Source organism: Gossypium hirsutum, chromosome A02, assembly GCF_007990345.1.
Source record: "Gossypium hirsutum isolate 1008001.06 chromosome A02, Gossypium_hirsutum_v2.1, whole genome shotgun sequence".
Classification (NCBI taxonomy): domain Eukaryota; kingdom Viridiplantae; phylum Streptophyta; class Magnoliopsida; order Malvales; family Malvaceae; genus Gossypium; species Gossypium hirsutum.
This window is the reverse complement of record NC_053425.1, coordinates 99,119,899-99,142,561: the sequence shown is the minus strand read 5'-3', so window position 1 is coordinate 99,142,561 and position 22,663 is coordinate 99,119,899. Positions and strand designations below refer to the sequence as shown.

The window sequence follows — 22,663 nt, the reverse complement described above, 5'->3', positions numbered from 1 at the left end:
GCGATAGAATACAATCATAATCAGTTTTGTTAGAAAAACGAACCAGGTAATATCCATTTTCAATGTCCATGAGAGTGAAATGAAAAATAGGTTTCCAGAGATTTATTAAACGATTGTGCAAAGTATTGTAGCCAATATTCCTCCCTAACAGTTTAATGACAACTGTTAGTTCCATTTCTTTGAAAAGCATCTCTTTAATCCGATCAGAGAAATTAATGGCCGGAATCCCGTTGATAATAGTAGCTTGCACATCTTCATCTAATAGATCGAATTCTCCATCGCTTCCCCTGTCACTTTCAATGGAAGTGTCGTTATGATTCACCACCGACACGGAGGGAGCGCCACCCAAAAGCTTATCCTTCCACGAAGGATTTGGAGGCAGATTGTGATCTACGGCCATATCATCGGAAAGATTATCGAAACCATCCTTGAATCTCACTTTCTTGGTGGTTCGATCCTCACTTGAATGAGAATCTCCGTCAACATCATTGCTAGACTGTAGAGAAGACAGAGAGCGTGCCTCAGACATCGTACTTTTATCTACAATTAAACAGTTGTATTAATACAAGGCTTTTGTTCCCTAGAAAATACACACCTTTTATTCAAAATTTCAACATGAATTAATTGACAAAATGGAATCTAAAACACATGGCAGAAAGTTTGCTCTTGACGTATAAATTAAATAAATCCGTCGGTAGGGTTTGTCTTGTAACATACTGTAAGTGTCAAATGTTCTGAACCCTAAACACAATAAGCTATAGAAGAAACCAGCTTACCCTTGAATTTCAAATTATTATAATAAATTACATTACTGAAAATTTTATATATAATAAATATAATATTTTTTTATTAAATTGATAAAGTTAAATTGTATAATATTATAAGTTTAAAATTTCATTCCATGTAATTTTTTAAATGTTTAAATTGGAGTTTAAACTTTTATGAGTTGTTGACATAAGGGTTAAACATTTTCTAATGTGCTTTAGTATTACTATTGAAAAGTACTTTTGGGAAGTTTTGTTTAAAATTTAAGTGTTTAGTATTGCTCTCAAAAAGTACTTTTGAGAAATAAAATGTCTATTTTAGACGTTATATTATAAAGTAACAAATATGCATTTAAATAATGTTCAAATTAGTTAATATTATGGTATTTTAGCAAAAATATAAATAATAATTTATTATAACTTATTGTTAATATTTTAATATATAATATTAATTTTAAATATTTTTAAGTAATTAATATTAATTATTTATTAAATTTAAACAATCAGAAAATAACTAAACTGAAAGAGAAGAAAAAATGAATAACTTGAAGAGAAGAAGAAGAAAAGAAACTCATCAGTGGAGGAATTAAAAGAACTTTGAAAGAAAAAATGGGTATTCTAATGTGTCTTTTGGAGAAGATAAATTGAGGTTAAAAATGTAAATAGCAGCAAAAGCACTTTTGACTGAGAAAAAAAATTAAAATTTTCAACTTTTTCATCTGTTAAAACGCACTTCTTTTAATTTAAAATTTTTACTCAATTGATACTTGTTTGGCAATACTTTTAAGTGAGAAGTACTTGTTTAAGGAAAAACTCATCTCAAAAGCACTGCTAAACGGGACCTAAATGAAGGTCAAATCATTCAAAATGATCAAATAACCGCCTTTTTCAAAGTCTTCAAATAAGAATTTTTCAAATGTTATATATCAAGCTTCAAAATAATATCATTTGTTCTATTTTAGTCATGTAGGAATTCACCTAATTTTCACTACAAACTAGAGTTAAGTGGGATAAAAGCTTTTATTTGAATATTTTTGTAAATATTATTTTTTATTACCATTTTAAAGATTTGACATTTATACAAACAACTCCTAAAAATTATCCTAATTTGAGCTTTAATCGATTTTTTTATTAATTTATAAAAAATCGTAATAATATAACTCAATTTATAAAACAAATGATTTTTAATTTTTTTTAAATAAATACGAATATAATCTTTTTATACAATCCAAAATACAGAAAAAAGAAAGAAAGAATTAAGATGTAAGGATATGTACTAGGGCCTGTAAAGACCTTGAGTTTCACCACAGCCCATAATAGAAGATGGTAACTTGCCAACCTTATCAATCCCTTCTGCAAATACCACGCCCATACCCATATAGAAATGGGATTCTATATGGCAATGGAATGCCCAAGCTCCTGGGTTATCAGCCCTAAACCTCAAAGCAGTCCATCCATAAGGATGTACCGGCACTGTGTTCTTCATAATCGGGTTCACCAAATTATACTTCATTGGATCATTGAACATATCGAACTTCCCTTCCCCATACCCCAATACCCAGAAATCATGTCCATGTAAATGCCAAGGATGCGTCTCACTGGTATTAAGAATCATGGAGTTGGCATTTTGAAGTATAATATCCACAGTTGAGTTGAAGTTCAACCTGTAAACCCCATTGCTCGAAGTAGCATTTTTGTTCTCTTGTACTATACGGATATCATAATTCTGGAAATCGTACCCATCGGGAGGTGGGTTTTGATCGAACACATGGGTTAGATTTTCCTTGAGTGCGATCAAGTAAGGTGTATGAGGAAGTGCGAAAGAGACATTGTTGACCGACCACCGAACATTCCCATTGATCGTGTTTTGTGTGTTGAGGAACACAATGACCCTGTCTGAACGTGAAGGTGGAGTGTGAATGTAACCTTGGCGAGCTTTAATGGCGTGACTCTGAGCTAATCGAGGGTCAGTGTTATTCCATAGAGGAGGAGGTGGAGGAGTTGTGGGAGGAGATCTCCTTGGATGATTTGGATAGTAAACGAAAACGCCGAGACCAGGAGGAGTTTTGGGTGCTGATCGACCAACAATATTGGATGTTATCCAATAATTCCTTGTGGGATCTTGGTCGGCTTTTACTAGGACCGAATATGTCTCTCCCGAGTAAAGGAACAAGTTTTGTACTACAAATGGCTCAACGTAATGCCCATCAGCTTCAACCACTGTCATATTATGACCCTGAAACAGAAACAAATTAGCTTCCAGATTTAAAAACAGGCAAAATTTGAACCCATTTTACAGTCTTAAGAAATACCTCAATTTGGAAGCTGAGGGCTGATAGAGCAGTTAAACTAGAGATTCTCAATCGATAAGTTTTTCCAGGGACTGCTATTAATCTGAAAGGCTCACAATCTGGATTTGTAGCATTGCAAATACCAGCGTCTAAACTTGGAGTAATTAAAGTAGAGCAGTTGAACTTTCCTCTTCCATGGATCAAAAGTGACTCAGGCTCTCCAACCCATTGGAAGGGAATAGCAGACAAGCCAGCAGCTTGTTCATAAGTGCTTTTATGGTACCAATCATTGAGTATAATATTCCGATCATAATCGTAGGTAAAAGGTTCGGATTTTCCATCAGGAAGTCCAACAATGATTGATCCATATAACCCAGCTTCTCTTTGCATCCCATAATGTGCATGATACAAGTATGTTCCAGCCTAAATCCAATACAAATTTTTTTGGAATTTCAGTTTATAAATCTCAAATTAGAAGAAAGAAAAAAAAGCCTTGAAACTTGAAACACAAACTTACTCTGTCGACAACAAACTGATACTTGAAAGTGGTTCCGGGTAAAATCGGACATTGAGTCACTCCTTCAGTTCCATCGAACCAGGGTGTTCCGATCTGTCGAATTCCATGCCAGTGAATTGCAACATTCTCTGTTAACAAACTGTTGGTGAGCTCAACGATGATAGTATCATTTTGCTGTGCGGTGATTGTAGGACCAGGTGTTCGGCCATTGATGGTTATTACCAGTTTCTTTAAACAATCAGGGGACTTGTATTCGTACTTCACTTCCCATTTATACCGACGAATCCGAGCTTCAACGGCCGAACCATTTAACAAAGCTATAATCCCTAATAACCATAGAAATAAGATTACTCTGCTTTTGCATTTTGGTATCAAAACCATATTGCTAAAGATCATGCTTTCAGCTTTCCACTCAGTCAACAAAAAAATTTTGAGTGGTTACACCCTTGGCGTGCAAAGTATATATAGTATGTCGAGGGATAGAGGGTAAAAGTATAATGGAATTTTGTATTAACAGTTAAATTGTATTGTATTTTTTATAATTAAAAATTAGATAAATTAGTCAATTATATAATTAATTATTTTATTAAAAATTCATCAATTACGTAGTACATATAATATGTTACATGTCATCGTTAGATTATTCTATCAATCATACTAATTTTTAAAAATATAAAAAAAAATGAAACTGTTAAAAGAAAGAATTAACTTACACTTTAATGTATACTTATTATTTTAATAAAAGTTTCAATAATAATTTTACTAGCATCTATGCCTTTCATACGTGGTCAATTAGTTGGGAAGATCAACACGTCTTTTTCTTTCCCTTTTAGAATTTTCTTGCCTTTTCTAAGATTTTTTAGAAATTAAATAATAAATTATTTATTTATTAGTCAAAACAACAATATCATTATAATAAATGCGTGAAAACTGAAATATATTTTTATATTTAGTAAATTAGAAAAGTATGATTATGGCAAATGAATTTTTGGCTTAATAGCATGTTTGAAATTTTGAAAACTAAGAGTTCATATTTAAGTTTCATCAAGCATAAATATATGATTTCTTTTCTATATTTATTTTAGTTAATTAATTTGAGTTGAATTTATTTAAATTTAATTAATTACTTATAAATTATTTTTAATAAATATAAGGTTCAGATATATTATAAGTTTATGTATTCTTCTTAGATTTAAAATTTAGTCCTTATACTTTTATTTTTAAGAATTTAGTCCTTCTACCTTTTTAGATTTCAAATTTTAGTTTCATTATTAAAATTTTTAAAATTTATTTTGTTTAATTTAGATTCATTACGACATTAATTTTTTAGTTACATAATTATTTGAAAATGTCACCAAAAAAATTTAAAGTGTTAATAATTAGACTTAAATTTTAAATTTTAAATTTTAAAAAATAAAAAATTTTAAATTTTAATAAAAATGAAGGCAAAATATATGCCAGTAGATAAAGAAATTAAGAAAGTCCACTTTTGGCAGCGGAATAAACCAGTCAGACAAGTTGAACAGAAGCATATGTATCCTCAAACGAAGAAGCCGAGTATTAACGTGGATTTTCTTCCAAGTTTGTTGACAAGTGCACATGTTAGCATGCCAAAAGAATAAATAGATTATGTTAAAAAAGGTAATTTAAAAAATTAATCATAAATTTCGTCAACACTAATTAAATAAAAGTATAATTATTACTATTTTATAATTATAATAGGATTTGTTTAGACAATACAGATTAATTGAATGAAAGTGTAATTACAATCTTGTCATTATAAAAAATTGTAATTCCCTTAATGTATTTGGTTGATAGAGTAATTATATTGTAATTTCATGTGCATGTTTAGTAGTACAAACTGTAATTACACAGTTATATAATTTATATTTTAAAAAATTTTAAAAATTATAAAAATATTAGTATAATAATAATTTCTATAAAAAAATTTAAAATCAAATCATCATATGTATTGTATTAGTAATAAATATAAGAAAAAATAAATATCATACGCAATTTTATCTAATTAATCTAGTGCATATATATTGGGTTATATTCTCTTTTTAATATTGAACATACTCTCCTTATCATCATCTGTTGGTCCTTAATCAAGTTCATCATCATTTGCATTTGAATCTGCATCATTAAGATAATCTATATCTCATTCTTCCATATACTCTTCGAAATTTGGATGATATCAATTATGATTTTCTTAACGTTTAAATTATCTTCTAGCAGTGGAAAAGACGGTCTTTACTTAAGTTTTTAATAAAAATCGGGGTTCATACATCATCAATTAATAGTAAAAATTTAATGTTCTAATTAAAATCACAATTAAATGTCATGCGATAATAAAAACATCCTAAGTCCTAAATCCCATGCCACAGTTCAAATAAAATATTATAAACCTCAAATAATAAAATAAATCAAAATAATATGTCTTAATAAATTGAAAATAAGTTGGATTGTGCCAAGACCTTCCGAATGCCTTGGCTACATTCTAACCTAGTGGGTTATCTGTAATGATGAAATTAAAGGAGGAGTGAGTGTGAATCCATTTACAACAAAACCAATGCGACACTCATTAGGACACATTTGTTAACATTGCATAGAATAATCAAGATAGCAATTCAGTTCATAATATCAGTTTTCAAATGCAACCATCACTAATATATCAGAAATCAAATAATAGTTTTCAAAATAATCAAATCATCAGAATTGCCACAATAATCATATTCCATGCATGTATAGACATATGTACATAGTTTTACGCATATGTATCATAACATAATTTTTAGATTTGTATGCACATGATTTAAATGATGCCATACAGTTTCAGGTTTTAAATAGAATAATTCCTACCCCACTGTTACACACCACAGTAGGATTTCTTCCTAGAACTCCTTTACTTTTGTGCCACATTGTGGATAAACCACTACTGGTTCACAGATAACAATGTCATATTGGTTGTGGACACACAACAAGTCATCGCAATTGGAATCTGTTTTTGGTTGTGGGTTCACAATAAAAGTTCTACAGATAAAACCAACTTTTTGGCTATAGATTCTACAACATAAACTCGTCGTTGGAATCGGCCTTTGGCTGTAGATTCACAACAGTACCTACAGATGGAATTTTCCATTTAACTGTGAATACACAGAAATTTGCAAATAAGAACAGTCGCATGGTTATGCTCTGCACTTGTCATTTTTCTTGCAAATATATTGATTGATCTTCCTCCGTTCATATCAACCCAACCCATGTAATGCATTAAAGCATATTAAATAATCTAACTTATGGCCAATTAGTAGCAATTCAAGCTTTTCATGTATTCAATATGAATAATAATATAGACATGTCATTCATAAGATCACAAGTATATATATACAAAAGTAACATATACTATTCATAATTCATGCAATTATTCATAAATATAAATAAATATCACATTAAATCGATCAATCATGAATTCTAGCATATCTCATCTCATCAGAGACCTATTTGTATAATTTAATTCACTAAAAATAGTTTGAAACCTATTTAAGGACTAGTCTGCTCAAAACATAAAATTCTAGAATAAAACTGTAGTTTCTAAGTTACAGGGGACACATGGCTGTTTGACTAGACTGTGTGGGAAGCCTTGGGCTGTGTGGAAAGGGTACACAGCTGTGTGGTAATTCAAAAATTCAACCTACAAGAGAAACACGACCGTGCGACAGGCTGTGTGAAAGTTGAACATTCTAGTGTTTTAAGGGTGACATGACCTTGTATGAGGACGTATAGTCCACATACCCGTCCAGTAAACCGTGTGGTCTGGGCTAGGTTTGATTTTGACTCAATTTTTCATAAAAGAACACACACACACCCCTTTAATTTTAGGGTTTCGCATGATGATCCTCACATCCAAGTCTGGCTCAGGACACCTACAATAGGACTTTCAATTGAAAAATACGCAAGAATTAATATCAATGTTCAAGATTTATTGAAATTATCAAGATTTTCGGGAAAACTTGTAAAAGATTCAAAATCGGTTTGAAAGATTATCAAGAATGGTGTTATTCAAATATTCTAAGGTTCTACGAAATTAGAAACAAGAATGCTTATCGATCTTGGCATGTTAGAAACGAGGTCGATAGTGTTACTCTAAATTTATACGAAGAACAGATTGAATGGGACTCGGTTTCAAACTCAGGATCAAATTAAAATTTCCTGCAAAAGAATATGAAGATTTTTATGAAAAGAAAATGAGTGAATAAAAGAAAAAGATGTATTTAAAGAAGAGAGAAATAAATTCTAATTAGGGTTGAAAAGAAGTAGAAATCCACATGTAATTAGGAAAATGATTAAATAGTTAGGGTTTCAAAATTTTAAAAAGTTGAATGGTAAAAGACCTTTTTTTGCCAAATTGAAAAAAAGAAAAAGAAATAAGGGAGTGGTTTTGACGTGAATCAAACTTGGACACAATAAGGGATTGGAAACCTTACCACTTGGTCTGTTGACCATACTTAGTCATTTTTTACCACATTTAATATATGTACTAGATTGTGTTTGTTTCATAAATGTTGAAAAATAAAAGAGGAAAAATGAAAAGAGTGGGGACTTGAACGTTAGCTCTTTAGGGAGTTTATTAAGCTCTCTACCACCTAAACTAGGGCTTCTTTCTTGATGGTTTTATTAATTCTAATCCTATGATTTTTAGGGTGTTACATGCCTATATTGCAGTAAACATGTAATTGTTTTCTATGCATTTGAATGATAAATAAATAAAGTTAATTCCACATTTCACTATTGTGTCTTTTGTGTTTCCGTTTTTCATGTTTTGCATGCATAGAGAAATTGTGACAGACAAATATTAGTTCATTTGATTGTCTAAGTTCAAACTGATGTTAAATGGCACTATAAGAACATTTACATTGCGAGAAAGCCAACTTACTTCGGTAGATAATCTAAACGAGTCTGTAATCCCGGAAAAGAACCAAAGTGAGCATTTGATTCAAATACTTAAAAGGATTATTATGTCGTCTATAATTCAAATTGAGGAGATGGCTAGTCTTGGCTACCGGAGTAGTTGACTCCATAGGTAGAGGTATAGATGTATTCATTGGAAGAATGATACATTGGACGAGACCCAAGTTGAATTAATTCTGGATCTGTTTATGAACTAATTCACTTGTGACATTCATGGCGTGATTTATCTAAATCCTAAGTTAGTCACTAACCATGCGTATGTAACTCGTGTGCTTTGATATAAGTGGAGGCTTATACTTTAAAGATGATCGAGCTCATAGCCGATATATTGGGTACATGACTTGTATATAACATGGCTTTACTAGCAATAATGGAATTCATAGCTCGATTAAAGAGTTAATGATATCCTCTCATTGACATTGTGTGGATTGATAAATATGGAACGTCGCAACGAGTTACTCGTTCTTGAGCAACCAATTTATCACATTCATTTGTTGGCAATGATCGTATTAATCATTAAAAAGACACAGTGGTGAAAATGAGATAAAATGGAATTATATTGAGTGAGCAGATTTAACTCAAAGGAATCAAGGATATCATATGAGGGTAACACACACATGATGAGATCATTGGACAAAGCAGTTGGATGAATTACTTTTGTAAAGAGTATACAATAAGGAGCATTCAATCATAGTACTTCTTGTGGATTGACCCCATGATTAAGTAAATTGTAAATTATTGGAACAATGCTTTTGGATATAATTACAATTACTCGAGCCTAATTGTATATGTCCAATTTGGTCCCTCCACTAGCTCAACAAAAGCTCGATCGCACTGCATTTGAATAAGTAAGAAAATTCTACGACTTTAGAAATAATTTAATTAAGTCGGTTTATTCGATGTGGAATTAAATTGGGTTGTCGTAAGAATTTTTCAGCTAGAGAATTTGATTAAAGAATTTTCTTGAAAAATTAATTTTGGAAAATATTAGTGATTTGTGGGAAAATTAATTTTGATCAACTAAAATTAAATTAATTAAAATAAATATGATACTTTTTGGAAATTAATTTTCAAGTTAGAAAATTGACCCAATGGGTAATTGAACTTGAAAATTGGACCTGAGATCGAAGATTGGGCCCGAGAACCCAAAACCGAGATTGAGACTCAAAAATTGGTTGAATCAAACCATATATGTAAAACTGGGTTGACGGTCCAACCGGTGGCTGGATTGGACCGGTCGAGCCGTCACTGGCCTGGACTGAGCCAGCTTGGGGTGCCGTGAGGGTGTTATACTTATGATGGCACAACTGGACACGACGGTGTCAGCAGCGGAAATGGCAGCATTACGGTGGTGAGTAATGGTTCTTCGCTAGTTAAGCAGTAGAAGAATTACACTCCCACTGAGACTCAATCGGATAATTTGATTTCGGATTAAATATTTCAAAAATAATATTATTTTAATAAATTTAATTTAATACTTGATAATATATTATTAAAATTATTATATTAATATTAAATTTAATATTTATTTTATAGATAAATATTCTATTAATTTAATAGATTTATTATTAAATTTAATCTACTATTTATCTTGATAAGTATTATATTAATTTAATATTAAAGTGATTAAGTTTAATCATAATTGAACTTTCTAAGCTCTCCCTATATAAAGAGAGCCATGAATACTTATTTTTCACACATTTGATTTCAAGAGAAAGTTATAGAGAGAAAATTATTTGAAGAAATTATTTTAGAAGATTTTTAGAGATATTTTTTTATTTATAATTTAACCTAGCTATTTAGAGAAATTGTGAAATTACCCCACTTGTAATTTTGTGAATTTTTTTTTATTTGAAGTGAGCTCATACTCGGCAAACGTGAGCTTGAGATAGCAAAAAAGACTACTTGGTCGAAGCATTCATTCTAGACGAATTGAAAAAGTACAATTTTGATTAAGTGTTTATTACTTTAGATATCACAACCAAGTTTTTATTTTTTGAAAAAAAATTAAAACTTTGACTTTTTCCTTAAACTTATTTTCCATTGTGTTTTTCAAACTCGTTTTTTCAACAACATGTTAGTACGATCTTACATTTTTCTTATGTTATACTAACATGATCTTGTTAATATAAGAAATATTTTTTTAGAATAATAAATGTCTTCTTAACTACATTTTGAAGCCTTAAATGTTTCAGATTAAAAAGTTTGCAAGTTGTGTATGGTCACCATTCTCTTAATGGTATCATACCTTACGACATGATCTAAGAAAATCTTTTCTATTTATATTATTAGCATTAGCCTTATAATATATGGGTTCACATTCCAAATAGCCTTTAACTTTAATTATAAAAACTTAAATAAACTGAATTTGAAAAAAAAAAGACTATTTGTGGGGTGTGCCTCACATTTATCGAACAGTTTGCAGGCACTTAAAAAAGACAGAGGCGAAATAGGCACGACATCATGACGTGGAAGACACCAACGTCGTGACGAGGAGAGACGTCACGACGAGGGATATCATGACAATGCAACGAGTTCTCCAATTGACGGAGAGGGTGAAGTCGTGACGAGCATGCATGGGACGTCACAACGACACGATGTATTCCTCAAGTAATACAACATTTTGACAGTCAAACAAGATTTCTTCTCTCAGTTGAACTCTGATTACTTCAAAGATATTTTAGTCATTTTAGCTCTTTAAACTTAGTTTATTTAAAGGGCCTTGTATCCCTGTTTCGATAAGTCAATTAAAGATGTAGTACTATAGGGCCTTTCTTTTGGGGGCGGTAAGATGTAGTCACAAATGAGTTTTGGTAAGAGTTTTCTTTATATCTATAGAGAGAATTTTATACCCCTTTTGAGATAACTCTATGAGAGTTAGGGTTCTGTTTTTGGGGTTTGGGTTTGTTTTTATTTTTCTCCATCTTGTATTTTATGTTTGTTTGCTGCTTAGTGAAGTTTTCTTTGTTCGTGATTTTTTATCCTCTTCATCGGAGAATTTTTTCGACGTACCTCTTTTCCTAGTCTAATTATAATTACTTTAAGGATATTTAGTCGTTTTAGCCTTTTAAACTTAACCTATTTAAAGGGGCCTTGTATCCTTGTTTCAATAAGGCAATTAAAAATGCAGTACAATAGAGCTTTTCTTTTGGAGACGACAAAATGTAGTCGCAGATGAGTTTTAGTGAGAGTTTTTGTGGTAACTATGAGAAGAATTTTGTACCCCTTTTGAGAGAACTTTAAGAGAGTTAGGTTTTATTTTTAGGGTTTGGGTTTATACATTTAGTACATTTAGGTTTATGTTATGTTAACATGAAGTATATGTGAACTATTATAGGGGTTACCACACTAACATTGTTAAAAAAATGTTTTAATTAACATTTTCATTAGAAAAAATGACTTGAAAAAAGATGTGAACATTAAGAGCTAAATTTATCATTATGTCTTTTAAATATTTAACATGTATTTGCATAAAATTTATCTAAAAAATAAAAAACTAAGACAAGACAAAAATAAAATATAATTATTATTGATAATAATTTTTTTAAAAAATACATCCAATTAGACTTGGCTTAATTGCAAATTTAAGGCCCAAGAACTTTTAGATCTCATTTTGTGTAAACTATACCTGAATTCTTAATTCATATTTATTATGATTTTTGTCTTATCATGTGTACTTTTTTATAGATTTATTTTGATCTAAGTCTAAATATATTATAATTATTAATCCAGTCATGTTTCATAGTAATTATTTTTATTTATAGTTATTTGGGCTTATTTTTGCAATTACCATACTTGTAACTTAAAAAATTATATATTAATCACAAAACATATTATACATGTTATTATATTAGAATATAAAGCAATGTATAGTTTAATTTAACAACGATTAAAAAGCTATAATTAATTAGATTTTGAATTAAAAATCATTAATATAAAGATAGATATATAGTAAGAAATATAAATAGAATAATAATTAATAAATGGTAAAGTTATTTTTTAATTTAAAATTCATTTAATAATTGGACTTTACAACACTTAGTGTATTTTTTTGTTAAATCTCAAGGTAAGTAATAAAAAAGGTAAATGAAAATTTTAAATTATAACATGTAAAATTGTCTTTTTTTTTCAAGTATTCCCGCTAGTTAAATTATTAAGTCTATTTTAAAAGAAGTCTTATCCCACAAATTGATAACTAAATTATGTCATTTTTCTCATTTTGGTATCTAAATATTTTTTTTTCATAAGTGGTACTTAAACTACATTTTTTTTCCGTAAGCTTATATCCATCTTAGTTTAATAGTTAGTCAAAATGTTGTATTTATTTTGAAAAAAATGATATTAAATTAAAAATAACCGTGTAGTAAAAAAACAAAAAAATATTTTCTTTATATATTTAAAAAATTATTAAAATTCATAAAAATAAAACATAAAAAATTTAAAAATACAAAATACCGATTCAATTGGTTCAACCGATTTTTTAAGCTCAGTTCATTTGATTTGTATTAGTTAGCAGGTCAATTGATTTAACCCCTAACTCAAGATCAGTACCCTGACCAATTCCAGTTCCTATCGAAAGTTTGGTCCAGTTCTAAAAACATTAGTTTTAATCAATGAAAGAACGTGGTAAGGTTCAAAAATAAATTAATTGCTAGTATCTCGACCTTAGGAGAGCCAATTTTAAGTATTGTTGGCATTGTCTGATATTATAAAAGAAGAACAAATAAAAATAAGAAAAAAATATAAAAAAAACAAAGAGAAAAATAATGTATAAAATATAATAATTAATTTTTAAAATTTTATATGATGTGAAAATTTATTATTGGTTAGGATTCTTTTAATGGATTAAACATTTTGGTGTAAAATGGGTAACAAAATAATTCAGGTATCACTTGTAACCCCAAAAAATTTAGGTACCAATTTGAGAAAAAAAGGGTATAATTTAGATACTAATTTATGGATTGAATATTTTTATAAAAAAAGATTTAACGATTAACTAACCAATATACCAAATTACGGAAAAATAATTTAGATACTTTTGTCACTAAAAAAAATTTAAATACCAAAATAAAAAAAGCATTATTTAAATACTAATTTGCAAATTAAGAGAAATTTTTTAAGAAAACCGCGTCTAATTTTTGATTTGTCAGTCAACCTTTTTTCCATGTTAAAGCAAAGTAAAACAAAACTTTATTTTCCACAAAACAACGGTCCACATAAAGCAAGTATCTTTACAAGTTGTTTCAATTTGGAGGTCCACGTGCTTTTACTTTTCTTTTTAATTTTTTTTACTATATTAAAAAATATATATTGGCATATAAAAAAAGATAAAAATAAATAAATTTATATACCTTGAAAAAAAAAGTTATATTTTCAAAAAGTATAATGAATTTTTTGCCTTCAAATTTTATAAAGAAAATATCATTTTAATTATTCATTTAATTTTTACTTCTTTTAACTTTTAAATTTATTTTTTTGTCAAATTATCTTAAAATAGATACAAAAATTAATATTTGTTAGCTTTACTGATATGATATACTTGTCATCTAAATGACATGTCAACATTTAACTATTTTTTTAATTTTTAATAATTTTAATGATTTTTAATTTTTAAAAAAATAGTTTCATATTTTTTGAATTTTTTAAAATTTTAAAAATCAATTAAATGTTGACATTTCATTCATGTAGCAATTCACGTGCATGCAATGTTAACAAAGTTAAAAAATATTAACTTTTTCATTTATTTTAAGATGATTTGACAAAAAACATGAATTTAAAGACTAAAAAACAAAAAATAAAATGAAAGAGTAGAGAGCCAAATAAATTATTATGAAAATTAAGCTTTTTAGTCTTAAATTAACTTGGTAAAGCAAAAAAAAGGAAAATCATGAAGTAAAAAATAAATAAATATTTTGATTTTGTTGAATGTGAAACAGGACAATAATACTCAAAATAAAACAATTGAATTTAATTAAATGAAATAGAAATTAAAAAAATGTTGTGATTAATAAAAATCCAATTCTAAGCTAAATGAAGAATCTGTTTGTAATGGCAAATTACAAGTAATTGGAGTCTCATTTTCTATTAAAAACTACGTAACGCTGTATCTAAAACATAAATAACATGCAGAATTGGTTTTAGGGAATAAGCAGTTTTTTTTTTTAAGACAAAAAACGTGAGAACAGGTTGTAATAACGCGTGGCTTGATATGTTTCCTTTTGCTTTTTGATATTTTAATTTCCCCCAATGATTTGTTCTCTTTTTTTTTTTTTTTTTTGACCACGTATGTGGTTGCTTAAACCGTGTTTCTTGAAACAAGTTAAATTCTGCTATTTTGGACTTACTAATTAAACTCTGTGTCTTGGGTAAAAGAAAAAGAGAGATTCCAACCTAACCAATACCAATGCCAAATCCATACTTTTAAACACTTCACTAACTCATGTTTCAACAATGACTTTTCTTCTTAAGAATCTTACAAAATCCTAAGCACAATAATAGACACATCTTTGTTATATTAATAGCATAAATGAAAATGGGTAGACTAAATTTAATTTTCTTACAATATTTGCACTCAGATAAAATAGTTCTTAATTAATTGAACAATAAATTATCCTTTCAACTTAAATAAGATGTCAATATACACATAAAATTAAACGGCTTATTGAATTACAACCACATATTCATTTAAAATAGTCATGTAAAATGATCTTCAATAATAGACATAATAGCAAAGATCTTCTAGTCATCAAACTCCACTTTAATTGTATTGAAAAATTTTAATTCCATCCTTGCTTAAATTAATCTTACAACATTTACTACCAATTTCAAGGTCTAAGCAGATTTGGATAAAAGCATTTTATCAATTTTCCTTTCAAGTTACAATTAGCATTGAAGCTGACAAGTAACACCTTCAGAATTAGTTAACTCAATACTCCCTAAATCCATACAATTAAACCATGATTTCAACCATTAATACGAAGAAATATACACATTAACAATTAAATACGAGGCATAAACTTTATCATATTAAAAATAAATCGAAAGCAAAGCAAAACAAAACTTCACCCTCATCGTCAATCAACCCTACACCGCACCATCTTCCTCCCCTTTTCTATTCAAAGAAGTGCCTAAGGCAGTGACTTGTCGAGTAGCCTGAGAAGGTCTGGCAGATGTTGATTAAGTTGCGATTGAGTTTTTGTCCCTCTCTTCCATCAACTCATACTTTATAGTTTCATAAACTTGATCCTTTTCAACAATTTTAGAAAAATGAGAGGGGGAATTAACAATGCTGGCCTTTTGTTTTGGGTCTTTACATAATACCCAAATCAAAAGGAGCAAAAATAACAACCTTACGTAGAAAGATGGTCATATTTTCAATGATCACGTCCTTTAGTTGTTAAGTAGCTAGCTAATTTCTTGTAACAATGACCTGGAGAGCAATATAGGTTGATAGGATCATTGGATATATATATATATGTTAATTCAACTTCACTTGGGTATCATTGTGCGTAATTGTCTATCTTCTCACTAATAATATCCTTTAAATACAAATTTTTTTCCTAAAAAAAGTTGACTGCAAAGTCACCTTAAAAAAGGAGTCAACTGTTGGTTTTTATCTTTGGCCCCCCAAAAAGAAACTGTGGTGGCATTTGTAGCACACCATCCTCCATAATTCGCTCCCATTTTCTCATATTGAATTCAAAACCTTTACAACTTTTTCCCACCTTCCAAACACTTTTTTTTAAGCAAAAATCTCGATGGTATTAAAGCACTGTTTTCTTTTATGTGTGAACACTTGCATAATTGGTACAACCACAACAAATTTTAATATCAAAAAGATTTTTTATTTTGCTCTTTAAAATGAGCCAATGGCCCCTAATTCTTGACTTGTTCTAACCAAAATTCCTTTTCGGTTTTGCTGCCAAATGTTCTAACAACATTCTACAATGTTATATATAATCACAAAAATATCAATTATTGTATTTATTATGATATTATTCTAAAAAATTATTGAAACTAACTTCCAAAATATTTATAAAAATAATAGGCGATTTTAAGAGTTTGTTTCTAATGCAAGTAATTTTCAGTTACATAAGGTGTACTTATAGATCAGGTTCAGTTTAATCATGATACTAACACATTTTATTCTTGTCTAAACTCGACTTGATTTGAAATATGAGTGTAAAATTTAGCTTAAGTTTGTTCATATTTGTAAATGACTAAATTAAATTCATTTTAGGTCCAACTATATTTTTATTTTTTTAAAAATATTTATATTATATTATTTTTATTTAAAAATTATATATATTTTGCATTTATTAAAAAATATAAACAATGAACTTTTTTTTAAATGTTTACATTATAGATTACATAATATATTATATTATAGACCAATAAAATGGATCGGGCTTGTGTCTCGAATGTTTGAACTTGAGCTTGATCTAAATTTTAAAGAGTTTAATATTTCTACCCAAACTCTCCTAAAGTTTAAATAAGCTTTTGGACTTAAATGACTAACCCAACCTATGAATAGGCTTAGTTACATGTTTTATTTTTTGTTTTTAATGCATTTTTATTAAAATTGCGCACATTGGGACTTTATTAAAATTGTAATCAGAGCTGAAAATAAGATATATTAATTTTTTATTCATAATATTCAAATTCGAGACGATAAAATTATTTGAGATTTGTGATAATGGGAGTGTTGATTGTGGATGTGGTAAGAAAGATGGAATGTGATTGTGTAGATCGAGAATAGAGAAAAAGAAAAAGAAATGTGCAGATTAAGATGAATTCTCGTGGGAGACTAATGATACTCTAATACCATTAATAATGCTCTTTAGACACATAATACGCTAGATATTTATTTGGAGGTGCTAATGTGTTTGATTTCTTGACGGACTCCACCATTTTGCTTTCTGCATTTTATATCAAGCAAATCCAACATATTAATTAGGCAAGAAAAGTACACCAGTATATATTATAGCTAGGAAAAAAAATTTGCGTCAATCGCGTAGGTCTCGTCTTCTAAAATCATTGGGCTCCTATTGCATAAAGTTTTATTTTCTTGGGGGGCAATGCCTCAACGGCAAACAAAAGAGGGACCGAAAAAAAAAATTCATACACAGTGTCAAAGAACAAAATTCGAGTATAGAAAAATTTCATGCACTTTGTGCCTCTAAGAAAGCATTAAAATCGTCCCTAGCTTTACGTAAACGAGGCGTAATGCAAGAAGCCGGTGAAGCAGGGTACGATGTTGGGGATGACGTCGAAAACCTAACATGCCGAGATGATGATTCATGGGATTTCCTGCCTCCTGTTGTTGTTGATCTTGTTTGATTTGAACCATTCTTCAATACCCCTTTTACATCTTTATTATCGAACACAAAAGCAGTTGAAACCGGTAAATGTGCATCATTCCCAAGGTTATTGATCAACTCCAATGGAAGATCAAAGTATAGATCACCAACATCATGGTCTGGTATTATTGTTGATGAAGCCCATGATCCACATTCAAACTTTTCAAGGGAAACTGTTCTGGATATCACGTTCACATTATTCTCCTTCACCATAGGTTCTCTTTTTCTTGGCCTTACTTGCTTTGCCTTGGTAAATCCTGGTAGCAACAGGCAAAGGGCACCGCATTTGAAGTCAACTTCATTACTACCATCCATTTCCTCATTGTTAACATTGGGTTTGGAGATTAAACCTCCATGCCTATGATGCTTGTACATCCATAGATCATCAAGTTCATCTGGTGGTCCATATGTTCTTCCATCTCCACATGACTTGCTTCTCCAAAACGTCGTGTTTTGAAGTGATGGGTTCTTATTGACCAACTTGTCAACCTGTTGAGGCAACGCTTGGCTTTCGTTTTTCAAGTCCTTCCTGGAGCCGAATCGAGGGGAAGAAGTCGCGGAGTTTGGAAGGCTGCAACTTAAGAACTTGTGCTTTGCGGGGAGCAAAGGGGGTGGAAGAGGGTAATCAGTTTCAGCTTGAGGTGGTAACATCATGTTGAAACTTATTTCTCCCATGGATGATTCTCGAAATGAAATTGGATCAACGGATATTTGTTTTTCCCTTTGCAGGCTATTCTTCTTGGCTAGGATCTTAGGCACTTGAATAGCAAAGTCAAGCTCATGAAGGTCCTTGTAAATTTCATCGAGTTCTCGAGCAATTTTGTTGGTGGTGGGAACTATTTTCGAAGTAGAAAGTGCCATTGAATTGAAAAGAAACAAAACTGTGAGGATGAAATGAAACGATGAGATCGTCTAACAGCCAGGACCATATATTGGTAGAGCAGCTCTGTAAGTGATTTGCATGTCGCATGATTAAAGGCTGATCATTACAAAATTCACTTATCTTTACAATAATTAACAGTTGATGCGTGCCACAACCACTCTAACACCACTCACTTTGTTAACTTTGTCAAAATACAAAAATAATTAAAAATTTATTTGTGCTTCTAAATGCTTGCACGTTCATTTTCTCTCAAACTACACAATCTTAAATCATTTTTAAAACAGATCAAACCATTTGGTTTTTGTTAACACTTTAGTCGGTTTGTTTTCATTGTTTAAAATTGACTCTTGGAATCATGTTTATTATAATTATAAATATTTTATTTAATTTTAGTTTTAAAAATAAATATATTAACATCAATATTACCTTCAACAGTCTACAAGTTTTTTAAAAATAAATAAAAATTTCTCTGGTATCTCTTAATTTAATATTGAGTAAATTGATATCTCTAAAAAATCATACTAATTTAATTATTGTCAACTTTAAAAATAAATAACTAAAAACAATTAATCACTATCTAATAATTTGTTGCCAATTGCACATGTTAAATGTCTCTTTTAAGCTGTTAATAGTCTGTTAGACTGGTTGAGTTTGTTGTAAGTTTGTTATGAGTTGTTGTAGCTGTTACAACTGTTATTAATCAGTTGCACGGTCACTATGGTGATGTGTATGCTGCTACAGTCTGCTATAAATGGCTAGGAGCTATAGTTTCCTCGTTAAGTTGATTAAATAATAGAGTTTTATCTCCACAATATTTGCTTTGCTACCTTTTCATTTTTGTTCATTTTAGCTCACTGTTATTGAGTTTTTTTTTTAAAATAAATTTAACTCAAATGTTTATTCATTTTATTAATTTGGTCTTGTTTTAATAATTTTTTTTTGCAATATCTAAATATTTTGTTAATTTAATTTTGATTTAACAAATTTAACCCGCAACATTTATATAAAATATGTAAAGATTGAGGACTAAAATTATTTTCAAACTAATCAAAATTATGTATAATTAACAGAAAATATTAACACCGTTAAAAGTGGTGAATTTCCTCATTAAGAAGGGTATTTTACCAAATAAATTAGATAATGACTGGATTCAATCCAACTATGGACAAATCTACAGAATAAAGTAGAAGTGAGAACTTTTTGGCCCAATTGATATAATTGCCTTGGGCTTCTTGGGCCGCTCCTGTCTTCAACCAAACACATAATAGGTGTGCTGCAACTTGCAATACAAAAGAATAGAGAATTTATATTCATTTTCCTTATTTTTGTTTCATTTATGCATGTATGGTTAGGATTATGGAAAAAGAGAGCCTTTATCCCAAAGTTTCCATTTTCCTCCAATGACGTCAATATAGTATATGTTCATCCTAAAATTCTCCCAGCCCTGAGATGTGAATGTTCCGAAGGAATATTTGTTTGTAGGGTAAGCAGATGTAGAATTCTAAGGAATCAATTCCCTTTCCAAACAAGCTTGCTTCATATCTTCCAACGTAAATATCATGTTCTCTACATCTTTATTATTTTAATGGAGAGAAAAGCGTCAACTTGTCCAAAAGGTTGCTGCTCCAAACAGAAATGGCTAACAACATGGTAACATAACAATGAAGGAAAACCAACCCAAAGCCCTTTGCATAAGGCAATCCTCCAAAGCCTAAAAACTATAGACTTGAACTACAAGACAATCAAATCTCTAATGCCAAGAATTCTCTTCTTCCACCCTTGTATTATCTCCTTTTCTTTCCCATCTTCCATCCCCCATTTATACCAGGATTCACAATCTCAATCCACATCACCCAAAAAAAACTTGAAACCAAAAACCAGTAAACTTGCAGAAAAATGGAGGGTATTATTCCATGCCAAGAAGGGTCAGCAGAAATTGTGTTTTTCGACATAGAAACTACAGTACCCAACAGAACCGGACAAAGGTTCTGTGTATTGGAGTTTGGTGCCATTGTAGTATGTCCAAGGAACCTGGTTGAGCTAGAGAGTTATAGTACCTTGATAAAGCCCAAGGACTTGTCTGTTGTTGCATTGAGGTCTGGCAGGTCTGATGGGATAACTAGAGATGCTGTTGCAAACGCACCTGGATTTGAAGAAGTTGCTGACAAAATATTCAACCTTTTGAATGGTAGGGTTTGGGGGGGTCATAACATTCAGAGATTCGATTGTGTTCGTATTAGGGAGGCCTTTGCTGACATTGGTAGACCACCTCCTGTACCTGTTGGGATCATTGATTCTTTAGGTGTCCTCACTGAGAAGTTTGGCAAAAGAGCTGGTAACATGAAGGTAAAAAGCATTCATATATCCAAGCTTGAAATTCATGCAATTTTAAGACATGATCATAAACCTGTCATATGTTCATGCAGATGGCAAGCTTAGCTACTTACTTTGGGCTTGGGCAACAAAAACACAGGAGCCTGGATGATGTTCGTATGAATTTAGAGGTTCTAAAACATTGTGCAACTGTGCTATTTTTGGTATGTTCTCAAACATTACTGAATTTCAATTCAACACCCAGTTTTGAAAGAAGAAATGTTTAAAGGGTTTTGAGTTTGTATAGGAGTCAAGCCTCCCAAGCATATTGAATGGGAGTTGGCACAGTCCCTCAACAATAACGACAAGAAGTAGAAGCAGTGCAGGGAAATTGACATGCAAGGAAGAAACCAGCAGAAAATCACCAACTTATCAAAGAACAGTTCCCTACACAAGGGAAAGTTTGGGAAAGGTTTGTATGTGTCAATAATTAGCTATGTAACATGGTTTCTTAATTTTGATTAATGACAAAGAGAAGTGAATTTTAATGAAACAGATGACAGAAAGAGTGAAGAATCTATTGTGTAAAGCACAAGGAAGCCAGCCTATCAACAACTTGCTCAAGCATTCTCATTCAGTGCTCAGATGAATCAAAATTTCACATTATTGCTGATCTGGAAGAACAAAGATTAAATGATGATATCCCTTCCATCTTCAATGAGGGAATATTAGCATGAAGCATAAAAGGGTCTTTCCCTAGCTTACTGATTTCATGAATTTATCTCATAATTCAATATGAGAATTTGGGGGACACCCTTTTTTGGGGGTTATTCATTTATTATTTGTAACATTCATTTCAATTAATCAATTGAATTCAGATTTAAATTGTTAATTTTTAAAATCAAGTTGAGTTTTATTAAATGAATTTTTTGAATTCAATTAACACGTTTAAACCAGGCCATATATATCATAAACTATCCCTCTATTCCTTGTTTGAACTAAATTTCACTTTCAATCATTTTAAAGAGTCTTTTTTGACTATCAATTTTTCAAAAAGAGTCGTATTGTTGTTTATCTAATGGAAATACTAACTAAAGCATTAAATTTTTAAACATGTTAGCTTGCATGGTAATGTACGTGTACTTCGTGCTAATTTTTTGAATTTTTATGAACTATTTATATATTATTTATTTATTTTTTTGAAGATTTTATAATTTTTAATTTATTTGTTGATGTGTGATAAACCATAAAAGTAACACATTTTAATCCCATACTTAGCATATTGTTGGATAGTTTATCATATAATTTAGTGAATTAGATGTTACTAATACCTTAATTTCATGTTTTACACTCAAGAGAGCATAGGGGAACAAAAGGAGCATAAAATGGGCCAAAAACGGACAAAACGGGCTAATTGAAAGTCCATAAGGCCAAGACGAATTCCACATGGGCTGAGCACACACTCGTGTGATCCACATGGGCTGGCCACATGCGCATGTGGTGGCCCGTGTCGATATCGCTCCCTGTTTCCCAAATACGCGAAAAAAGCAAAATTTTAGGGTTTTTGA

General features: G+C 30.2%; 3 protein-coding genes across 3 annotated transcripts; 1 reads left to right on the top strand and 2 right to left on the bottom strand.

The window, feature by feature from the left end:
- Window positions 1–1,806: 1,806 nt before the first annotated feature.
- On the bottom strand, window positions 1,807–4,007 carry LOC107951678 (L-ascorbate oxidase). The gene is made up of 3 exons (XM_016886802.2): window positions 3,573–4,007; window positions 3,077–3,478; window positions 1,807–3,000 (listed from the first exon to the last, which is right to left on the bottom strand). Exons 1-3 carry the CDS (start codon window positions 3,966–3,968, stop codon window positions 2,041–2,043), a joined length of 1,758 nt encoding a protein of 585 aa, XP_016742291.1. The 5' UTR covers window positions 3,969–4,007; the 3' UTR covers window positions 1,807–2,040.
- Window positions 4,008–17,489: 13,482 nt separating this feature from the next.
- Window positions 17,490–19,724, bottom strand: LOC107952593 (uncharacterized). The gene has a single exon (XM_016887801.2). The coding sequence runs from the start codon at window positions 18,758–18,760 to the stop codon at window positions 17,702–17,704; it is 1,059 nt and encodes a 352-aa protein (XP_016743290.1). The 5' UTR covers window positions 18,761–19,724; the 3' UTR covers window positions 17,490–17,701.
- Window positions 19,725–19,847: 123 nt separating this feature from the next.
- On the top strand, window positions 19,848–21,931 carry LOC107952594 (protein NEN4). Its single transcript, XM_041082120.1, has 4 exons — window positions 19,848–21,128; window positions 21,209–21,319; window positions 21,403–21,567; window positions 21,652–21,931. The coding sequence occupies exons 1-4, from the start codon at window positions 20,679–20,681 to the stop codon at window positions 21,742–21,744; spliced, it is 819 nt and encodes a 272-aa protein (XP_040938054.1). The 5' UTR covers window positions 19,848–20,678; the 3' UTR covers window positions 21,745–21,931.
- The last annotated feature ends 732 nt before the right edge of the window (window positions 21,932–22,663 follow it).